Source organism: Grus americana, chromosome 3 (genome assembly GCF_028858705.1).
Source record: "Grus americana isolate bGruAme1 chromosome 3, bGruAme1.mat, whole genome shotgun sequence".
NCBI lineage: Eukaryota > Metazoa > Chordata > Aves > Gruiformes > Gruidae > Grus > Grus americana.
The window spans coordinates 67,121,539-67,140,293 of NC_072854.1; the positions used below are offsets into that span (position 1 = coordinate 67,121,539).

An 18,755-nucleotide genomic window follows, 5' to 3' on the forward strand; every position below is an offset into this window, starting at 1 on the left:
AATTCTGTTGTGAGAACATTATCAAAGCACTTGCAGAGGTTATTAGGATGCTCCCAATGTCCTTCTAGCACAGGAACAACATTACTTTTCAACTGTAAATGTCCCAGGTTTTTGATGGATTAGATTGTGTGGAAGGGGATAGAATTTCACGGCCATCCATTGCACTAGTAACCTCTCTGGATTCTTACAGCCTGAAATCAGCAATGTCAGCATATGGAAAACATGCTTTAATGCTCTACTGTTGCTTAGGTTCATCCTTCAGCACGGCTAGGGCACAATACTTGTAAATAGATAGGAATTCGTTTCTTCTTTCAGCTAAGCCATTCATCTCCATTTACTTGATGACTTGCCTGCTTGTTAATCAGTTTCCAAATCCTCTGTTCCTGCTTGATCTGATTCTTCTAACTGGAAAGAGATGTGACGTGAAGGCTGTTCCTCCACAACAGGTTCATCAGTCTCTTCTTTCTTTGCGGCTGGTTGGTCAGCAGCGTCTGTCTCACCAGCCACCTGGGGTGCTGCATCTGTTGGCCTGGGCTCTTCAGCAGGTGCCTCTGTCTGATCAGACAGAGGTTTACGGCTAAATGCATCTAAGCGTTTTTCAACCACTGTACAAATCAAGGCTGAAACAGAGAAAGCCACCATTAACAAACATGGAGGAGAAAAACTATAATTTGAGATTATTTTATATATTACTGATTTATAACCTCTTAAACAGGGAAAAAACCTGAAATAACACTAAAAATGAAAGAATATTTGAATGAGAAAAACCATCCCTGCTGCTGTAGCCTAGTTCCAGCCAAATGGGCTGTTTACACTGAAAGCGGTGATTTGAAAGGGTTCACCTGGATTGGTTTGTTCATTTCCTCACAGTTGTTCCTCACCTCTGGAGCAGGTCACCCTGCCAGGAACAAGGACTAGCCAGGTGGTACACAGCGTGATGTTTTTGGCAGTGGGATATACTGGAACTGTGGGAGTCATCAAAAGAATTTCTCGTTCTGAAAAGCAGCTGTAAAGCACCTATTCTTTATTATTTTTGCTGCTTAGTCTTTGAAAATTTTTATAAACATTATACTCCTTCCAATGGACACAACAAAAAAAAAATCAACACTCACTTTGATATACATCATTTAAATATGAAAAATAGAGGCCCACAATGAAAGAAGAGAGGTTTAACACAGAAAAATAGGACAATGTACAGGTACTAAGAGCTTCATTGTTAATTCATGGATTGACTTCAGCAAGTAAAAGAAGGAATGGTCATCTTGGAGGACAAACATAGCTGCCTTACACTGTGGGTGCTTCCTTTGCAGTTTACAGCTCTTTTATTGGACAGTGACAAAGTAAGTCCTTTAAGTAGTGTCTTCATTCAAATAGGTTAAAAATGGATCCTTAGAGACTTTTCCTATGCTTCTGCAATAAGGGGGGGATGAAGCCATGACCTATCTCAGCTGAGGCTGTGTCTGCCTCTGCAAAACTTGGAGAATGCAATTTGCAGTTCCTTTTGCAGAGATGATATTTACTCAATAGTGAGTGATTGGGAATAAGCCAGAAAATACAGAGTGTAAATAGCAAAACAGGGGCTGCTGATATTACTTATTGGCCTACTCCAGGTGCTCTGTGTATCTTAGGACTGGTGCAAGACTATGATATCTGGTTAAAAAAATTAAAGATTTAACAGAAATATGATAGATGTTCTCATCAATAGTGTATCCCGCAACAACATTCTCCTTGGGATGTTTATTCACTAGTCACATACAATACTTCCTTCTTAAAAGAAGAGAAAAATTCCGTCCCTCCTGAAGAGCTACATGAAGAAGTGATCCTTGAGTGTACATACTGGCACATATAGCATAGGATAAAACACCTAACAGACCAGCTGTAATTATCCAAATTATACCCTAACAAAGGATGCCAGTTAAACTGAAAATAAACCCAAAGGAATCAAACACAATTGTAATTCAAATCCAAAATCACAGCAGGAGGAAAACCATAGGAATGAAAGATGTAATGCAAGTATAAAAAGTGGTTTGATCTAGGACCACCATGGTAGACGGGCATTCATTTATCAGAACTTTGTGTTTCTACGCAGGACAGAGTTTAGATTGTTCAGGTATTTCAACTACAGCCTCTGAAGACTAACTAATAAAAAAACCTGAATACTTAGCTTGAACTAGCCCAAAGGAAGACTGATATTTTCATGTATTTCAAAAGCAAGGACATTATTATTGACTGCTGAGGAGGTAAGCCCTTGTTTTGATGAAAAGCATTGGTCACCTGACTTCTCAGTCAGCCATGGCCTATGATTATCTTTCTCTTCTCCTTTCACGTACGATGAACATATTACTCCATGGCTCAGGGAGCTTACACAAACGAGTTAAGAGACTTCTGTGGTATACACATGGCTGTAGACAGGATGGGCTTTTCTGTTGCAACTGGCACAATCAGGCACATTACAGAGAACAGCACAGCAATGATGACTAACACATGAGAAATGAAAGTTTTATATAGCAGAGAAAGAAATTGGTGTTCTTTAACCATTCTGCTCCTGCCAAATGTATTGCACCTCCCAGCACCAACACATCTCAAACAGTATAAAGCCAGCAGAGAGAGGACAGTGCAGCATGACTGACTTTTCAGTTATTTCAGCTGAAAATCAATTACCTAGATGTATGTAGTAGTAGTTTTCCTACATTAAAAATGTTTTAATATAGTAAAAAAAGCAAACACAAAAAGCCATGGGTACTTGGAGTTCTTGCTAAAATGACACCTCCTACCTTAACCCACAGTCACCCTTTAAATGTGATATTTGTTCTGACTGGGGAAAAAATAATCAAGACCATGAAGCAGCCCAGATTGTATTCCAGGATTTGGTAACTTACAGTCAAGCATCATCCTGCCCAGAACTTTCTTCTCTAGTGCTTCTTCCACTTCTGTCATCAGCCATGGAAGGAATTCTGTCTCAATATCTATAACAATTTAGCAGGAAGAAAGAAAAATGTCTTTTTATTAAGGATGAATGACAGGATCTTGAGACTGTTTTTCATTTTGTACAAGCATTAAGGGATGAACACCCTTGCTGAAAGATACTTGCTTTGCAAGAGCCAGATGAAAGCTCTAAGGTGTTGTTGGGTTTCTTACCTCCTGCCTCTCTTATTGAGGCTCCACATCATTATGGCCCCAGACTGGAGTCCTCTCAATTACAGGGATTTTTCAAAGGGGTCTGGCACCCTTGAAGGGCTAGCACAGATGAGGTACACAGTAATGTTCTTCTGAGATGAAAATAACTATCCTGAACAAGTGAGGAGAATAACACACCCTGCCCTGCTTTCCAGAGATGTCTGGCTTCTGGTCTGCTGAAAGCATTTATTCCCTGTGACTAAAGAGCTGTTGCTTACCCATGTATTTCTCAAATCATGTTCTTTGTACATCGTGGTCATAAAGCCTGACCTGTTTGCAAAACACAGCTTCTGCATTTGCCCCATGACTCATTCTGGACAGAAGGGAACCATTCCCAAGCTGTGGTCTGTGCACCTCTGCCAGGCCTGGGGAAGCAGGGTGCAACAACGTAGCCCATAAGAAATGCGGCTGATTCTAAAAGCTTGGAAGTCACCAATGTAAAACTCCAAAATCATTTTCAGGGCCTAATTCTAATTGACTAATTTCTCATACAGAGTTCTTTGCCTGTCCTATTTAAATACATTTACTTCAATTTGGATCTCTCTCTCTCTCTCTCTCTGCTCTACCAATTCTAGCCACCCATTTATTTCTCTCCAAAAGCAGTTGTTCTCATTGTCACACTGTCAGCTCTTGCCTATTCTTGACTAGTTGTACAGATGACCAATAATGTTTCTGTTAAAAATATGAGTTTGGAAACTGTTCAGCCACAAATGTAAAGGAATAAAGTCTTATGACATTATTCTAAATAATAGGAAAATAAGCTATGTTTTATGGTTGTTTTGACCTTTATATTATTCAGTTTGCATATTAAAAAATAATAATAAATAATAAATACAAACCTCTTTCTATAGGGTCATAAAAAAATCCACTCTCACGAAGATTGTTGAAGACCGAGGGAATGAGATCGGCCAAGTAACGCTGAGCAAATGCCCGAGCTGCAATTTTCTCTGTGGTCTCTTTCTGTTTCTGCAGCATTTGCATGTGCTGGAGCTTGCGACGTTCCTGTCAAGGCAATATTGCATGTAAAACTTTCAGGCCTTTAGCTGTTACTCCTTTGATCTAGACGTTGAAGAACAATCACAGTGTGAGACTCATAAATAGCAAAGATAATTGAAAATATGGTATTTGTGGCCTCTAACTTTCACAAAAACTCCTCATATGAGAGAGTGCTTGAAAGCAAGCTTGTACTCAATCTACTCAGTACTAAAATCCACAAGGACTAGAGGGAAACATGCTCCTTTGGCATACCCTTTCTGATTTTGGTAAGCCCTAAAATAAGGGCCTTGCAGCTGGCCAAATGAATCTCTTCTCTGATACCTTAGTATGCATTGATCTCACGACTCTTTGCTTTATTATTGCAGATCAAGCTGATCATTGACCTTGGAATGAGATGAAGTTGGGTCAGGATCTTCTGAACTTTTCATCTTTCCAATATTATAGCCTATTTGATGTAAGAAGATTTGAACTCAAATTGGTCCAGGAAAACATTTAAAAACCCAATTATACAAGGCTGATGAATAGAGAGTAATTAAGACTTGCCTTTTAGTACTAATTTATACTATTTATTAGATAGTACTAATATAGCTTAATACTTGGAGATCTTGAGAGGTACATGTGCACATACAATACTGCATGCCTTGGGTGTGAAAGACTAGGCGTCTTGCTTACTTTCAAGCACTCTATTCATTTAGCAGTTATTTTAATGAAAAGGCTTGAGTAACAGCTGCACCAGGTACAGAGGAAAATGCTGCTGGGTTTGGCCTCTTGATCAGGTGTCCAAGTACACCAGGTCACTTGAGCATGGCTGCTCCAAATAAATGCAACAGTATGGTGCTCGTGCATGAGAGCAAATGGCAGAGTGCAGCTGTATGGCACCAAAATGCTTTGAGGAATATCAAATTTGTGCCTTTTGGGCACATCCAGCTTATTTCACAGATTTTCTTTCAGTACTGGAAATGGTTTTCTCTCTTCCCATGAGCATTCTTATAAGTCCTACCTTCTCCTCTCTGTATCGCCTGTCCTGCTCTTCCAGGCGCTGTACTTCAGCAAGCTCTGCGTTACGCAGCTCTGCATAAGCATGCTGATGTGCCCACAGCTGGGCCAGCTCTTCTTCCTCCATGACTTCCAGCAAAGCTTGCTCAACTGTTTTCCCAATCAACACTTCCAGGATCGGCTTGACTTCAACATCAAAGTCAAACAGCTGAGGATGGGAGTCAGGGAAACAAAGATAAATGCCCCTTGATCACAACCACTCTCAACACCTTGGCAAGGAGAAAAGGAGGATGAACGAAGCCCTTGGGCTGAAGGCAGGGCTGAAAAGTTCAGGTGGGGGCCAGTGTCAGCTAAGGCAAGAAACATGAATGTAACCAGGGGCCATGTGATGAGTGGGCACCACACACCCTACCACAGCCACTGCAACAGCTGCCAGGGAGAAGCAGAACATTCACCTGGACCCTACTTCCGTGTTCCCAACCTGTTCTCAGGCTGGACACCTTCTACAGGAGAAAGCATTTCACAACACTCTAGTTCTTAGCTGAAAGCAGCAGAACCAGTGCACATGGAGTAGCACTTTCTTTAATTTTGCACTTAATCTCAAGGCAGACATTGAAGACTTTTTTTTTTTTCTCATGTTCTGTGAGGATAAGTTCCTTTCTGTTTCTGCCTGAATTTTGCATAAGAAATGTTTTGAATGGAAGACATGTTCTCACAGCAATTGTAAGCCTGACTTTGCTTCATACCTCTCCTTCTTCTATTTGCGTGGCCACATCTTTTCCTGTTTTGGCTGGTATGAAGAACGGAGTGGATGGTCTGTCCAAAAATGCATCTGTTTGACACTCTATATCAACCTCTATTACCCGGTCACTAATCTCTTCCAAATACAGTTCTAGAAAAAAAAAAAGCACAATGAATGCTGAAAGTTGGACTCTTTTTAACTCCAAACTATTCACTCAATGTCTTCTATAAAGTTTAAAAAAACCAGACACGTCAACTTAAACCATCGATCAGTTTGCTGCATAGGGTATCTGATGTCATCTCTATAATTCAGGTGCACTTCTTGGAAGTGATTCCTAAAAAGGCATTTCACTTAGTAGGTTTCAAAAGTCAGAGTCTAGACCATTTCTGGCCACCTTGCAGAATAAACAATTCTTGGTAGGGTCAATGGGATAGGACAATTTCAAAAAAGGATAATGATTGCCTATCTACTAATGAGTAATATTGAAACCACAAATTTTTGTCCATGGTATGTGGCAAAATAGAACACTGGATCTGTTGGGTTTAAAGAATGATATTCTGCTTCTGGCCCCACTGGAAGTGGCCTTGAGGTAACCACACACCTATAACAGCATCTGCTTGATTTGAGTTATAACTGTCTATCTCCTACTCCAGAGATAAATAGCCTGGCTCAAAAAATAAGGTCTGAGGAGTGCTTAAAATTATCTGCAGTAGTCAGTGGGAAGGATACAAGACCAAGACTTCCACACTAGATAGCCTCCTTCTGCATCCAACGGTATTTGAATGGTGAAAAGCTGCTGTGTGCATTGGAGGTGGTTTAGGAGGTTCAGCGGGGCTGGGGCAGAGGGAATGTTGAGAAACCAAAGACCATGACTGATTAGCATGTAAAACAGTTTTTTTCCCAGTTTGTAAGTCAGTCTAATCTGAAATGATTTTCAGAGGGTACAGCAATACATTACACTCACTTCGTAATTACCCAACTGCCAAATTTTGTTTTTCCTACAAATCAAATTGTTTTCCCACAAATAGGGCAGTTTCCTATTCTAAATTAGGGTGTTCTCCTCAATTTTTAATAGTAGTCTTATTCTTACATGTGCCTATACTCTTAAGCAAAATTTTTTTTAAAAACCCAATTTTAAACATATACCAAACTTCTCTGATAATACTGGAAAAAGAAAGAATAAATTAAGAAGTCTTGACTAGTGTTCAGGAATGTACACCAAAAACTGAAAAACAGAGCCTCTGGGAAAATGTCACTAATTAGCTAAGTTCATTAAATAAAACTAAAAATAAGGAGTTATAATGGAAAGGATTAGAGAACCTCTGATTCTAGAATTCTATGATTCTAACCTTAACCCTATGTGATTCTACCAACTGCAGCATCAATTTAGCAAGTGAATATAGATCAGCAAGTTTTTGTTTACAGATGAATTTAAAAAAAAAAACCAGCCTTTTACCTGTCTGCACGTGAATGTGCTCTCTGCCTTCCACAGGCTCAGGTGTTCTTGGTTGCATCTGCTCTTTTGCGCGCTTTCTAACCAGTGCTCTTTTCCGTGCTTCCCTCTGCCTTTGAATCTCAAGGGGATTGGGTTGGGTACTCTGAACAAGGGTGAAGAAGAAAAAAACCCCACAAAACAGAATATACTTTATACTTGAAAATGAGACTAATTTCTCTCTACAGAAAAGCAAAGGTTGTTGTTTGATTTTAATGCTACAAATCTAGCATTTCAGACTTACTTTTCTGGGTCCTGACCCTAAATTTTCAGTTATCTTAAAGACTGTAGGGCATGAAACTAATAAGGTATGCTAACTGCCTACAGACACATACTAATGGCATCTGACACTAAGAGCAATGAGTTGTTATTTGGAAGTGGATATTGTATACAAAATTTTGCTTTGTGAAATAAAGCCTATTAAAATGGCATGTTCTCGCTGACAAGTGAGAGTTTCTAGGTAAAGTTTTAAGAAGGTCAAATGGACTTAAGTCCATTTATATTATCAACGGAATTGTTTGCTAGATAAAAATTATAGGTTCTTTATTGCTGATGAAGCAAAAGAAACCCATATTAACTTTTAAATTCCATGTTTATGGATTGAAATGAACATAAGTTTTTAACTTCTTAAACAGAACACATGAAATTCATTCTGAGAAACTGCTACTGAACAACATAGAGGTATTTCCACAAAGCAGCTTTTAAAAATACAGACTGCTTTAAATTTTTATATGATCAAATTATCTATCTAGAAATATTCTCTGAAAATAAAGTATCACTGAAACATTTACTACTCTGTCAGGATAAATAAAATACTTTTGCCTCCACATAAGCAGCTTTTGCATACAGCTGGACCATTTAGCTCTGCTTCTATAGTAGGATAAGCCAAAGTCTACCCCAAGACTTAATTTCCCAAGAGCTGCTATTGTAACTGGTGACACCTTGCATATGATAACAGATTATGCAGTGATGACTTGTGCCTAGGCTCATTACACTAAAGAAATGGAGGAGAGGGGGGAATCAAGTACTTAATGGGGGAAAAAAAAAATCAGAACTACAGTTCATGTGAAACTAAGTGCTTTAAAGAAGAGCTGAAAAGAGTCACATGCTAGTTTAACTGGAGAGTTATACAGTAGTTAAAATTATTAGAGGAACAGCTTTCCTGCCCTACCTATTACTTTTCAACAAAGTTGTAGCACGATCCACATACAAAAAACATACCGCAGGTATGACTTGAAGGGCGTAAGTGTTGCCACGCACCACTCTCCTGTCATACATGAGGTTGGCATAACGAACAGGTTCCTTCTCTCTGCAACATCAGGCACAGAGAGGTGTGGTTACAGAGCTGCAACTCGTATGCTAACGCCTCGACAAGCCAGAAAGACTTTGAAAGGCCAGAGGTTCAAGTTCCCCCGAAGGATTCCCCTTTCCCCGGAAAGGGCAGCGAGGGAGCTGGGGTGAGGGAGAAGGAGCGAAGGGCAGGAGGGGCAGCGGGGCCCGTTCGGGGCCCGCAGGCCGCGGGACTGGATGGCGCGGCCCGCCGGTCACTGGCACTCACGGCTCGGCGGCGTGCGGCAACGCTCGGTACTTCGGACGGGCGGGCAGGGCGCGGGGCCGGCTGCAGTAGCTGTAGGGGACGGCGGGGCCCGCCGCCACCTCCGGGTCGCGGGTGGGCAGCATGGTGGGGTCCGGCCGGGGCGCAGCAGCCGGGCGGCTCGGTGAGGGAGCTGTAACGGCCGCCCGCGCCGCGGCAACCGTCTCCAGGGCAACGCGCGAGCGGGCCTGGCCGTGGGGCGGCTGTGGTGGCGTCGGGTAGCGGTTAGTCCGGTTCCCTTCACGCAGGTTTCCCTGCCGGGCAACAGCTGAAGCCTGAGGGAGATTTGAGGAGGACGTGCCTGCTCTCCAGGCACTGGGGAGCTTAGCGGAAAACAATTCACTGTAACAGCTAACGGGTTTGCGCTTGGCAGCGCTGCAGAGCCCCTCCCGGGCCGAGGAAGTGAGGGAGTTTAACCGCGAGGTGTCACCGTCCTCCTTCCGCCTCTGTGCAAGCTGCTCAGAGGCCGGAAGGTTTCCACTTAAACTGACAGTGTCTGAACCCCATCTGCAGCGCCATTGGGGATGCAAAAATTGGCCGATGGCGTGCTGGTGGCTTAAGTACTGCTGTCCTGAAAGGGAGCCCGAACAGCTGCGCTCCTAATGTTGGTTTTTCTGCACAAGTAGGGGATTTGGATACCATAAAGGTGTCGTATGATGGGGGATAGGAGAGGTGGGCCCTCAGTATGCCATCCCGTGCCCATAGTGAGCTGCACTCCCCGTCATGACAAATCATGAGGACGTGTTCAGATTCTGTGAAGAATTTCCATTAAGAAAAATATAAAAGTAATTAAGGGTTACTGATACAGTGGCAGCTCTTTTTTAACCTACATGGGTAGAGGTATGAAGCCTTGATTACTTTGGCAAGACTGAGTATATAAAATAATCCATGCCCTTTGTTTTTGAAATCTTTTGTTCAAATGTAATTCATGGGTGAAAGGCTATTTGTTTCAGCTCAGTTATGTTACTATGGCAGATGTTTGTGCTCCATGACAGCCCTGTGTAGACAGTGACAGACGAGAGAACTGCAAGTAGCAGAGAGCACTTCATAGGAGGCCTGCAAGGCACAAGAGAAGCTGTATAGCAAGAGAAACTTCTAGGAAAAGAAGTAAAAAAAAAAAAAAAACCAGCCCAAACAAAAAAACCCCAACACCCTACCAAAACCCAAGGCCAAGTGTGGGAGGCAGAGGAAAAGAGGAAAGAATAGTTTTGTAGTTAATTAACGGGCAGCTGTCAGAGTCAATACAGAAATGGGAGTCGTGTTGACTACACGGTTACCAGGTGGGTAGTGGGACAAGAGCATATGGGGCTGCAGGACACAGTGCAAGTGTCACTGGGGTGGGAGGGGAGAGCAGTCCTGCAATATTTGCTTGTGTCTGGGCAAGCAAAGTTAATGAATGAGCAGCTCAAGCCAGCTAAGCCAGAGCACTATGCCCTTAAAGCTGACCAGAACCAGTACAACCGTTTGATTTCAGGCACCTGACTTGCATTTTCTGAAAATTTGAGTTTGGCTATACAGCTATTTCTGCTTTTGGACTGGGGACTTGAAATCTAGGTAGACATTTCCAGGCTGTTTGCATGAAAAACAGCTGCAGCATAGCCTTCAAAAATGTCAGTCTGTACATGTCCAGTAAGGAATTGAGTGTGCTTGCTGAACAGCCCTAGAAATCTGGCTGGAATGAACTGGGTAGGGTAGGAAGACAGTGAGAAGAGGGCCTGTAACCACCTGAGCAAGGATTCCTGAGGAGCTGCCTGTTACACACCCGTTGCCCACAAATCTCGTGAAGATGAAGGTGTTGCATTGCAGGTTCATTCTCTTAAGCTGGCCCCAGCCTGGTGTCTTACCTGTTGGGTGAATTTCTCATTCACCTAATATGTGCGCTGATTGAATGGCAGTGACTCTCCTACTTACCTCTGTGAAACAGTGAGAACTCCTAAGTTACCAGTTCAGTGCAAGTACTCTGTGGGACAAGAAAAGGTCTCTGGCCTTGCAGATTAGCAGAGCTTTGCAAGTGACAAAGCTATGCCCAGGAAAAAACTCAGCTCTTCTCCTTTGCCCCCTTTTATGTTGTTTTTTGCTAAAAATACCTCGAGTTCTGGAACATTTCATGTTATCACCAGACTGATTGCAGCAGGAGCCAAAACCACATTGATTGTAATCAGATGGCTAGGCTGCTGTTAGTACCCATAGCTGCACTCTGGATCTCACAGAGCCTGTTTCACATATTCTTTGGAGGATAGTCTGGGACCTGCACAGATCTCAGCGCAGGAGGTGCTGCCTGGGAAGTGGGACTGCCTAGCGAGGAATGAATCAACCCATCTCCCATATGGCAGCTAAGGAAGGTCTTCAGCTGATTTGAAAGCTGCAGAGCAAGGATTTTGTCTCCTTCCAGGTTTGCTGTGGGTCTGTTAAAATGCCTGGGAGCCACAAACAGACCGTATTTTTTTTTAATTATTATTTTAATGAGAATTTCCTGGCATTGCACCATGCCTTACAGAATCCTCCTTGGCTTTCTGGATGTGAAATGAGTTTGTTCACAGCAAAGCAAGTGTGAAGGTGTCAGCATCTAGTAACAAAAGATGTGCATCCACTATTTCCTCCAGCACGAGATGCATGCTGTAACTATTGAATGGCATCTTGAACTACTATGTAAGGGATCTACAGTGCTGAGACTGGGTTTTCCTGGGGCCTCAGCTTGGATGTTGCTAGCTTGGGAGATCTTGTGCCACAGTGCATTGAATAATATGATGCTGAGCAGACTAGCTGTGTCCAGTTTCCACTTGTCTTAACTTTCTGCAGCATTGCATAATTAAGGAAGGAAGGATGTTTATGGAGCCATTTTGGATATAGACAATGCTTAATTATCAGGGAAGGACATGGAAGGGCATATTGCCTCCCCAGAGCATTGCCTTCTGTCTGTAGAGGACCATGGCTGCTTTCAAAATTACAGGGACGCTTCCCTGATGTAATACTGTGTAATTACCTGAAGTTTGGGTTAGATTTGGTTCTCCATGGTCCTGAGATAGATAGAATTTTAAGCTGCAGTTCTTACCCCTCTGGGCCTGCAGATAAAGGGATGGAGCTCCCAGTCTTGAGAGTAACTCTACTTCAGGCTAAAATGCCATTGCCTTTGAGTAGCCATCACAGAATCACAGAGCAATCTAGGTTGAAAGGGACTCTGGAGGTCTCTAGTGTAACCCCCTTGCCTAAGCAGGGACAAATTCAAAGATGGATCAGATTGGTCAGGGCCTTCTCCTGCCAGATTTTGAAAATCTCCAGGGATGGAGATGCTTGGGGTAGCCTTGAAAATCCCAGGAAGCATCATGCTGCTGCTAATTAGTGCCCTGAGATGTCTGACAGAAATACAGAAAACACAGTATGAGCATGGAGAGCCATCAGTGGGACTGCAAAGATGAAAGAATTGCAGAGCCCAAATGAGGTGCATACATACTACATGCCCCAATGCTGTTGGAGAAGGATTAATAGAAGTGCACTGAAACCTGCTTTTGACTTGCTGCAGTGATGTGATCAAAGTGGATCGGCAGTACTGCACCAGTGCTGTATCACTGGTGTCTGCCAGATCACAGATGGTCCCTTTGCTGCTGTTCGTAGGCAGTAGGTTCAATGCAGTTGTGATATACAGACATTACCTACATATAGGCCTGGTCCTAATAGTGAGATACTTAGTTTTAAAAAATATGTGCCAGCCTGAGATCTTTGACAGATGAGAGACATAGAAGGAAAAATAAATAAATACCTGAGCTAAACTTGAGTCCCTGTGGTGAAATCAATATTTTTTTAAGTAGGGTTGTTAATCTTGATATGTAATTGTGAATAGAAAAAAATGCAGATCCTATCACTCATGTCTTCAAGCCAAAATTATTAAACTTCCTTTTCTTTGTAGCAGCACAGCTTCCTCATGACCCCAGTCCTGAGCTCATGGGTTTGGGCAGGACTGGGAAATTCCAGTTCTGAAAGCCTTCAGTTCTCCAACACTAGTCAAAAACCAGATTTTATTATTCATGATTTCCAGCCAAAATTAACAATCCTGTTTCACGTCTAACTCTCAGCACCATTTTCCCTAGGTTCCCTTCCCTCCATGTCCCCCACAAGCTTTGTTTTTCAGCATGACAAGCCTGCTCTCAAGGCTTGCATTCTTGCCCTGCGCCACCTTGGGACTTCAGAGCCAGTGACTGGAAAGAATTATGGAGGGGTGAGAAAGCACCTTAGAGGGTGGAGCAGTGCACACTTAATTTTAAACTATCATTCATTAAACTGCTAACTGGAAAATCAATGGGTGATGACCTTCCTGTTTAAGCTGTTAATCCCTCTCCAGCCCCTGTGTACTTCTTCATTCCTTGAACAGGGGTCTCCCAATTCTTTTGGCCCAGGAAACTCTGCCTTACTTTCCATCTCCCTGTATTGAGAGCTGTTGTTCAACTGCACTAAACTTGCAGAGTAAGAAACAACACTGATCTGCTTCTGTCGCCCCTTCACTATAGCCTCAGTGTTTGTCCATCTTGAAATAAATTGCTTTTTATCATATCTCTGGGAGGCAGAGCAGTACCATCTGTGCTTTACTGCAGTTAGACCGAGCAGTCTAAGAACTGCACCAGGCAGGAGGCATGTGGAAAAAGCAGACCCAGATGTTGAATAACCTAACTACAAGTCTCCAGTCTCTATCTCAAGACCATCCTCCCTGAATAGCTTTGGAGACCTAGTGACCACTCTGCCTTCTGGGGTCTGTAGCTCATAGGATGGGTATGCATCTGTATATTGTATCATGTAACGTTATGTGCTCCACAGAGTACAGCGCTCTGCAAAGTTCTTGAATGATACTGTGGTTACTGTCTCACCTCATGACCTTGTGCTAAAGAGAAGTGGTTGACAAATTGCAGGCAAAGCTGTCCAGCTGCCCTTGCTGTGTGAAGGCACAGCTTTATGGTAGAGACAGAGTACACACCTGGAGGAGTAGGGGGAAAGGTGAGTGCAAAAGCCTTTTCCTCAGTACATGGAGGAAGTAGAGAGGGCTATGCCCTATATATATATTTGATGAGGTTGAATTGCACAGCCCAAGACTGTGCAGCAAGCATGTGGAAAAGCAGACAAATCTCTAATCTTTATCATAAAAGCATCTTCTCTGGTCATCTGTCTTGGGATCTTCTTGGGTTTGGCCTTAAAATATTTTTTAAAATACCATTTTATAATTTTTAGTTTGGCCTGTGTGATACTGAAGGTGCAAGGTTTGAATTTGGACTGTAGCATCTGTCAAGGAGGTTGGTGGGAGGTTTGTGGGTTGTAGCAAGGAAGAGTTTAGGCAGCCGTTGGATCAGTTACATAAATAGCTGGTTGGCTAAAGAGCATGTTTTGTTTAGAAAGGGTGAAACCCTTCATAGAAACCTTTTTGTATTATTACCTAGCAGAGGAAACAGAGCTCAATGGAGTCAAACCCTGTTTGGGATTTGTCAACCATTTGTTCAGACTTAAGTGTTGACAACTCAGGTTAGAAACAGAAAATAATCCATGGTTTCCTCTCCCCTTGTAGAAGAACATGAAGAATTTGGAATGGGCTTCACTCAGAAGTGAGATTTAAATTGGTATATTTAGCACAGCAAATGGAAAAGACTAGTTTAAAACAGTAAAAGTGATGCATTCTATAGAAAGGAAAAAAAAAAAGACTAGATAATTAGCATTTCTGAGTAACAAGGAGACATAAAAAACAATTGTGCAGCCAACAGCCACAGAGATTTGCAGTTGGCAACGGTCAAGAGAGTCAGCTGTCCATATAAAGTTTCTATCGTTTCTCCAAGAGTGGCTGCCCTTTTTGCATGCATTTTTCTCCCTGTTATTGTCAGACTTTTTATTTAAAGTTGCTTCCTCTTCTCAATTTTTGCTCTTCAGAAGTTCCTCTGAAGTTTTTACTCTGTTTTGATGACATGTGATAAGGACTGACTGCTAACAAAATTCAGAGAAAAATGTAACCAGAGCACCCAACCAAGGTGGTTTTCCTTTTCCTGTAGTCAGAAATTGCCCTTGTAGAGACACACGATAGCCTCAGTAACTGCTGTCTGGCTAACGCTAGCAGAGTAGCAGCATCTTTTAATCACCTGAATTTTGCAGCTAGATGTGATCAGTTATGTACACGAAATGCTTGCTGGGTCAGACAGCCAACTAAGCCAACTTCAAAGTGAACTTGGTTAACTTCATAACTGAGTTTCCAAGTTAACTTGTCGTATGAGCTTCTGTGCTGCCTTCCATCTGAGACAGGCATATTCTGCCAAGCAGAGGGAATGTGTACCAAGAAAACAGCTTTTCACACTGGCTCCATACAGCTCTCGGTGCCCCCTGAGTCTGCAGAGCAATGGATAAGCAGGCTGCAGTCTTGAACATGTCTTAGTAGGCAGGTGAAATGGCTCGTGCACCCATTGCCAAAGTCATGATTTACATTGAACAGAAATATAGGATTGCATGAATGACACTTGAAAACATCCTCTTTTCATGAGAGAGTGTCATGGTTTTACCCCAGCCGGCAGCTAAGCACCACACAGCCGCTCGCTCACTCCCTGCCACCGGGATGGGGGAGAGAATTGGAAGGGTGAAAGTGAGAAAACTCGTGGGTTGAGATAAAGACAGTTTAATAGGTAAAGCAAAAAGCCGCATGCACAAGCAAAGCAAAACAAGGAATTCATTCCCCACTTCCCACGGGCTGGCAGGTGTTCAGCCATCTCCAGGAAAGCAGGGCTCCATCAGGTGTAACGGTGACTTGGGAAGATGAATGCCATCACTCTGAACACTGCTGCCCCCGTCCCTCCTCTTCCACAAGTCCCTTATAAACTGAGCATGACATCATATGGTATGGAATATCCCTTTGGTCAGCTGGGGTCAGCTGTCCCAGCTGTGTCCCCTCCCAACTCCTTGTGCACCCCCAGCCATCCTGCTGGCAGGGCAGTGTGAGAAGCAGAAAAGGCCTTGGCTCTGTGTAAGCACTGCTCAACAACAACAAAAACACCTCCATATAACAAAAACATCTCTATATTATCAACACTGTTTTCAGCACAAATCCAAAACATAGCCCCATACTAGCTACTATGAAGAAAATTAACCTTATCTCAACTGAAACCAGGACAGAGAAGGAATAACTTAATGGATTTTTAAAAAGAAAGTTAATGTTGTTATAGAGTTTTTGGCAATGAGCCACTGGGTTTTTTTCTCGGCCTTTTTCATGAAGTAGTTCCCTTTGTAGGAATTGTGTGGGAAGAAGTGTTTCTGGACACCTTCAGGAGGCAGAAGGATAAAATTCCTGCCAACCATAATCCCATCTTTCTCTAGGGAACCCTTGAGCTTGGAGGTCCTGGAAAAGAGGCACTGGAAATCAGTGGCTTCTTAACTTGAGAACTCTTTACTGTAGGCTATCATTCAGGGTCCTGGGGTGAATACCTATATTTGTTCAAAGCTCACCCCTGTGATAGCCAAGTGCTGTAATCTCTTGGTCTCGCTATGGGAAAAATTTTGTTCTCTAGGTCAAGAGACCTGCCTGGGTGCGATGGGAAGCTGAAATTGTCATTTGCATTGTATGGGTGAGGAACGAGGTCAGCCCGGGAATAAGCAGTGCTGGTGTGGTGCTGCAGCAAACCACCTGCTCTCCTGTGATGGATCAGCACCAAAACCAGAACAGGCAGTAGAGAAATAAGAACTCCCATTCCCAGACTAAAAATAACAGAGATGGGATTTTTGTCTGCTGTGATACTTCCTGTTGTAGTTGGAGACATTTGATACCATTACAAGAGGGAACATTATGGTAAAAATGATCTGTGTGGAACTCCCTACAATATGTAACTCAGTTATAAGGCAGTAAATTTATCATTAGGTTTTAACATTAAAATTAGCTTTTAAACATTAAAGTATACATAAAGCAGGAATCCCAAAGCCATCCATTTTGGCTTTAGTGCTACAGGAAAATATAGAAATCTATTTCTAACCAAAAGGCTGAAGAGATACAATCTCATTACAGAAAATTTCCCAAGTTCTTGGCTTTATTTAGGTGTCAGAATTGTGGAGCACAGTCACATCCTACAGAGTGGTTCAGTCCCAATAGAAACAGAGTTCAGGGCAACAAACAGGATGCCCTACCTTCCCTAATACCAGCTGTTGGACTCCAAGTGATGTTTGTCAATGCAGGGCATGCAGTCTTGTCCTCCATTTAATAACGTCCAAAGAAGAAGATTGCAAATCCTGTTTCATCAAACTAGATACACTGTAAGAAATTCTGAAGAGCCAAGCGCACCTGAAAAAAGAAAGCCAAGTGTCTGTGTCGTAAAGAAGTAAATGCCAAATACAAAGTGTGGGCAGTAACATTCCAAGCTACTAGTTAGTATAAAGTTGATGGAGTTCCTCCCATTAATATTTTTGCCACGAGTTTGTATCAGCAATCTCAGTGTTGCATCTTGTGCCTGGGGTATACAGGTAGCAATCACAAGAGGAAAAAAAATAAGATCTTATGTAGACAAGTGGTTCCGTTCAGTTTGGTTTGGTTCAGTTCTGGTCTGTTCTGTGACTACATCCAGTGAAGAGTTTTCTCGGGCTATGTTGTGGCAGATATTATAGAAGATGTCCATGCTAGTAACAGTTCTCTTATGCATCATTGTTAACTGGCCAGCAGTTGTTCTTCCTCAGGTGTGAAGGATTCATGATCTCTTCAGTTTTCACAGTTCCCAGAAAGAGAAGCCCTGCAGATAATAGCTTTCAGGAGATCAGACAGGTGAGAAAGCTTCTTCCCCAAGACCTTGCATGTAGAGGCATCAAAAATCAATGTACTGGCAATGCCTTTTCCCAAAGAATGTAACCAAGTTACCAAAAATATCCCTAACATCATAGTTTGTGAATTGCTTTGGTGAGGTATGGGGAAAAATGGTTTATTTTGACTTGTTATTTTACCTTAATCTAGCTCCAAATCTCTTTCCAAAGTAACTGACAGCCCATACATCCCCACAACAAGAAATGTGCAGACCCCTTCCTGAAATCCCATAAAGTCAAGGAGCTCCATCCATGGAAGTTTCTTCCTAGAGGCTTTCCACAGTTACAGCTGTGAATCAAGGTCATCACTGGACTTCATGAATTGTATATTTGCTCCTGTAGCTTGTAGAGGTGTTTCCTTCTCTTACTCTGATTCTCTGCATATGCAGAGACTAAAACAAGGTGGGGCATGTGTGTGGGACTGAGACTAGATGAGTGTTGGTGGGGCTTATTGCAATAACAACCAGTGCAGATATGAGGGAAAATGTGGAAGAATTGGAAGAGGAAAACTGAAACTGGCTGACTGAGAGAAGTGGGTCTGGGTATGGAGATGACAGAAATGAAATTGGGACTCTGAGAGCAAGTCCACAGGGATAGATTTGGTTTGGTTCAATTAAAAGATAAATAACAGGATGAGGTGAGGAATGCAGGCTGGGAATGGGGAGGCAATGAAAATGAGGCAGAGATGAGGAATTAGGAGTGGAGAAGAGGAAGGTCTGAGTCAGTGTTGTCTGTGGTGGGATGAAGCAGAAGCACCCAAGCTCTGGAGAGGGGCAAGCAGGAGGGCCTGTACCTGCTCAAAAATGCTTCCTTTGAAGGCTTAGATGGAGCCTAAAATCCCACGTTTTACTGTTTTCTCTGCTGTCAGTAAAAGTGTCAGCCCTAGATTAGAGAGACCTACATTCAAGGTATCTAAATGTGGCTTCTGTGTGCAAGGTGGGAGTCTAAGCTTCCATCACTGTCAG

The 18,755-nt window shown here is 42.6% G+C and overlaps 1 protein-coding gene across 1 annotated transcript; it reads right to left on the reverse strand.

Moving 5' to 3' along the window:
* Positions 1-355: 355 nt before the first annotated feature.
* Positions 356-9,383, reverse strand: RSPH3 (radial spoke head 3). The gene is made up of 8 exons (XM_054821300.1): positions 8,962-9,383; positions 8,625-8,712; positions 7,368-7,509; positions 5,916-6,061; positions 5,174-5,377; positions 4,017-4,179; positions 2,880-2,966; positions 356-620 (listed from the first exon to the last, which is right to left on the reverse strand). Exons 1-8 carry the CDS (start codon positions 9,081-9,083, stop codon positions 358-360), a joined length of 1,215 nt encoding a protein of 404 aa, XP_054677275.1. The 5' UTR covers positions 9,084-9,383; the 3' UTR covers positions 356-357.
* Between the last annotated feature and the right edge of the window lie 9,372 nt (positions 9,384-18,755).

Excerpts from the sequence above, each read along its gene's own strand:
- RSPH3 (XM_054821300.1), bottom strand. The coding sequence starts at position 9,083 with ATGCTGCCCACCCGCGACCCGGAGGTGGCGGCGGGCCCCGCCGTCCCC. Across the intron at positions 7,510-8,624 it reads CCCTTCAAGTCATACCTGCG|AGTACCCAACCCAATCCCCT; the intron begins GTATGTTTTTTG and ends ACCCTTGTTCAG. Across the intron at positions 5,378-5,915 it reads CGCAAATAGAAGAAGGAGAG|CTGTTTGACTTTGATGTTGA; the intron begins GTATGAAGCAAA and ends TCCCATCCTCAG.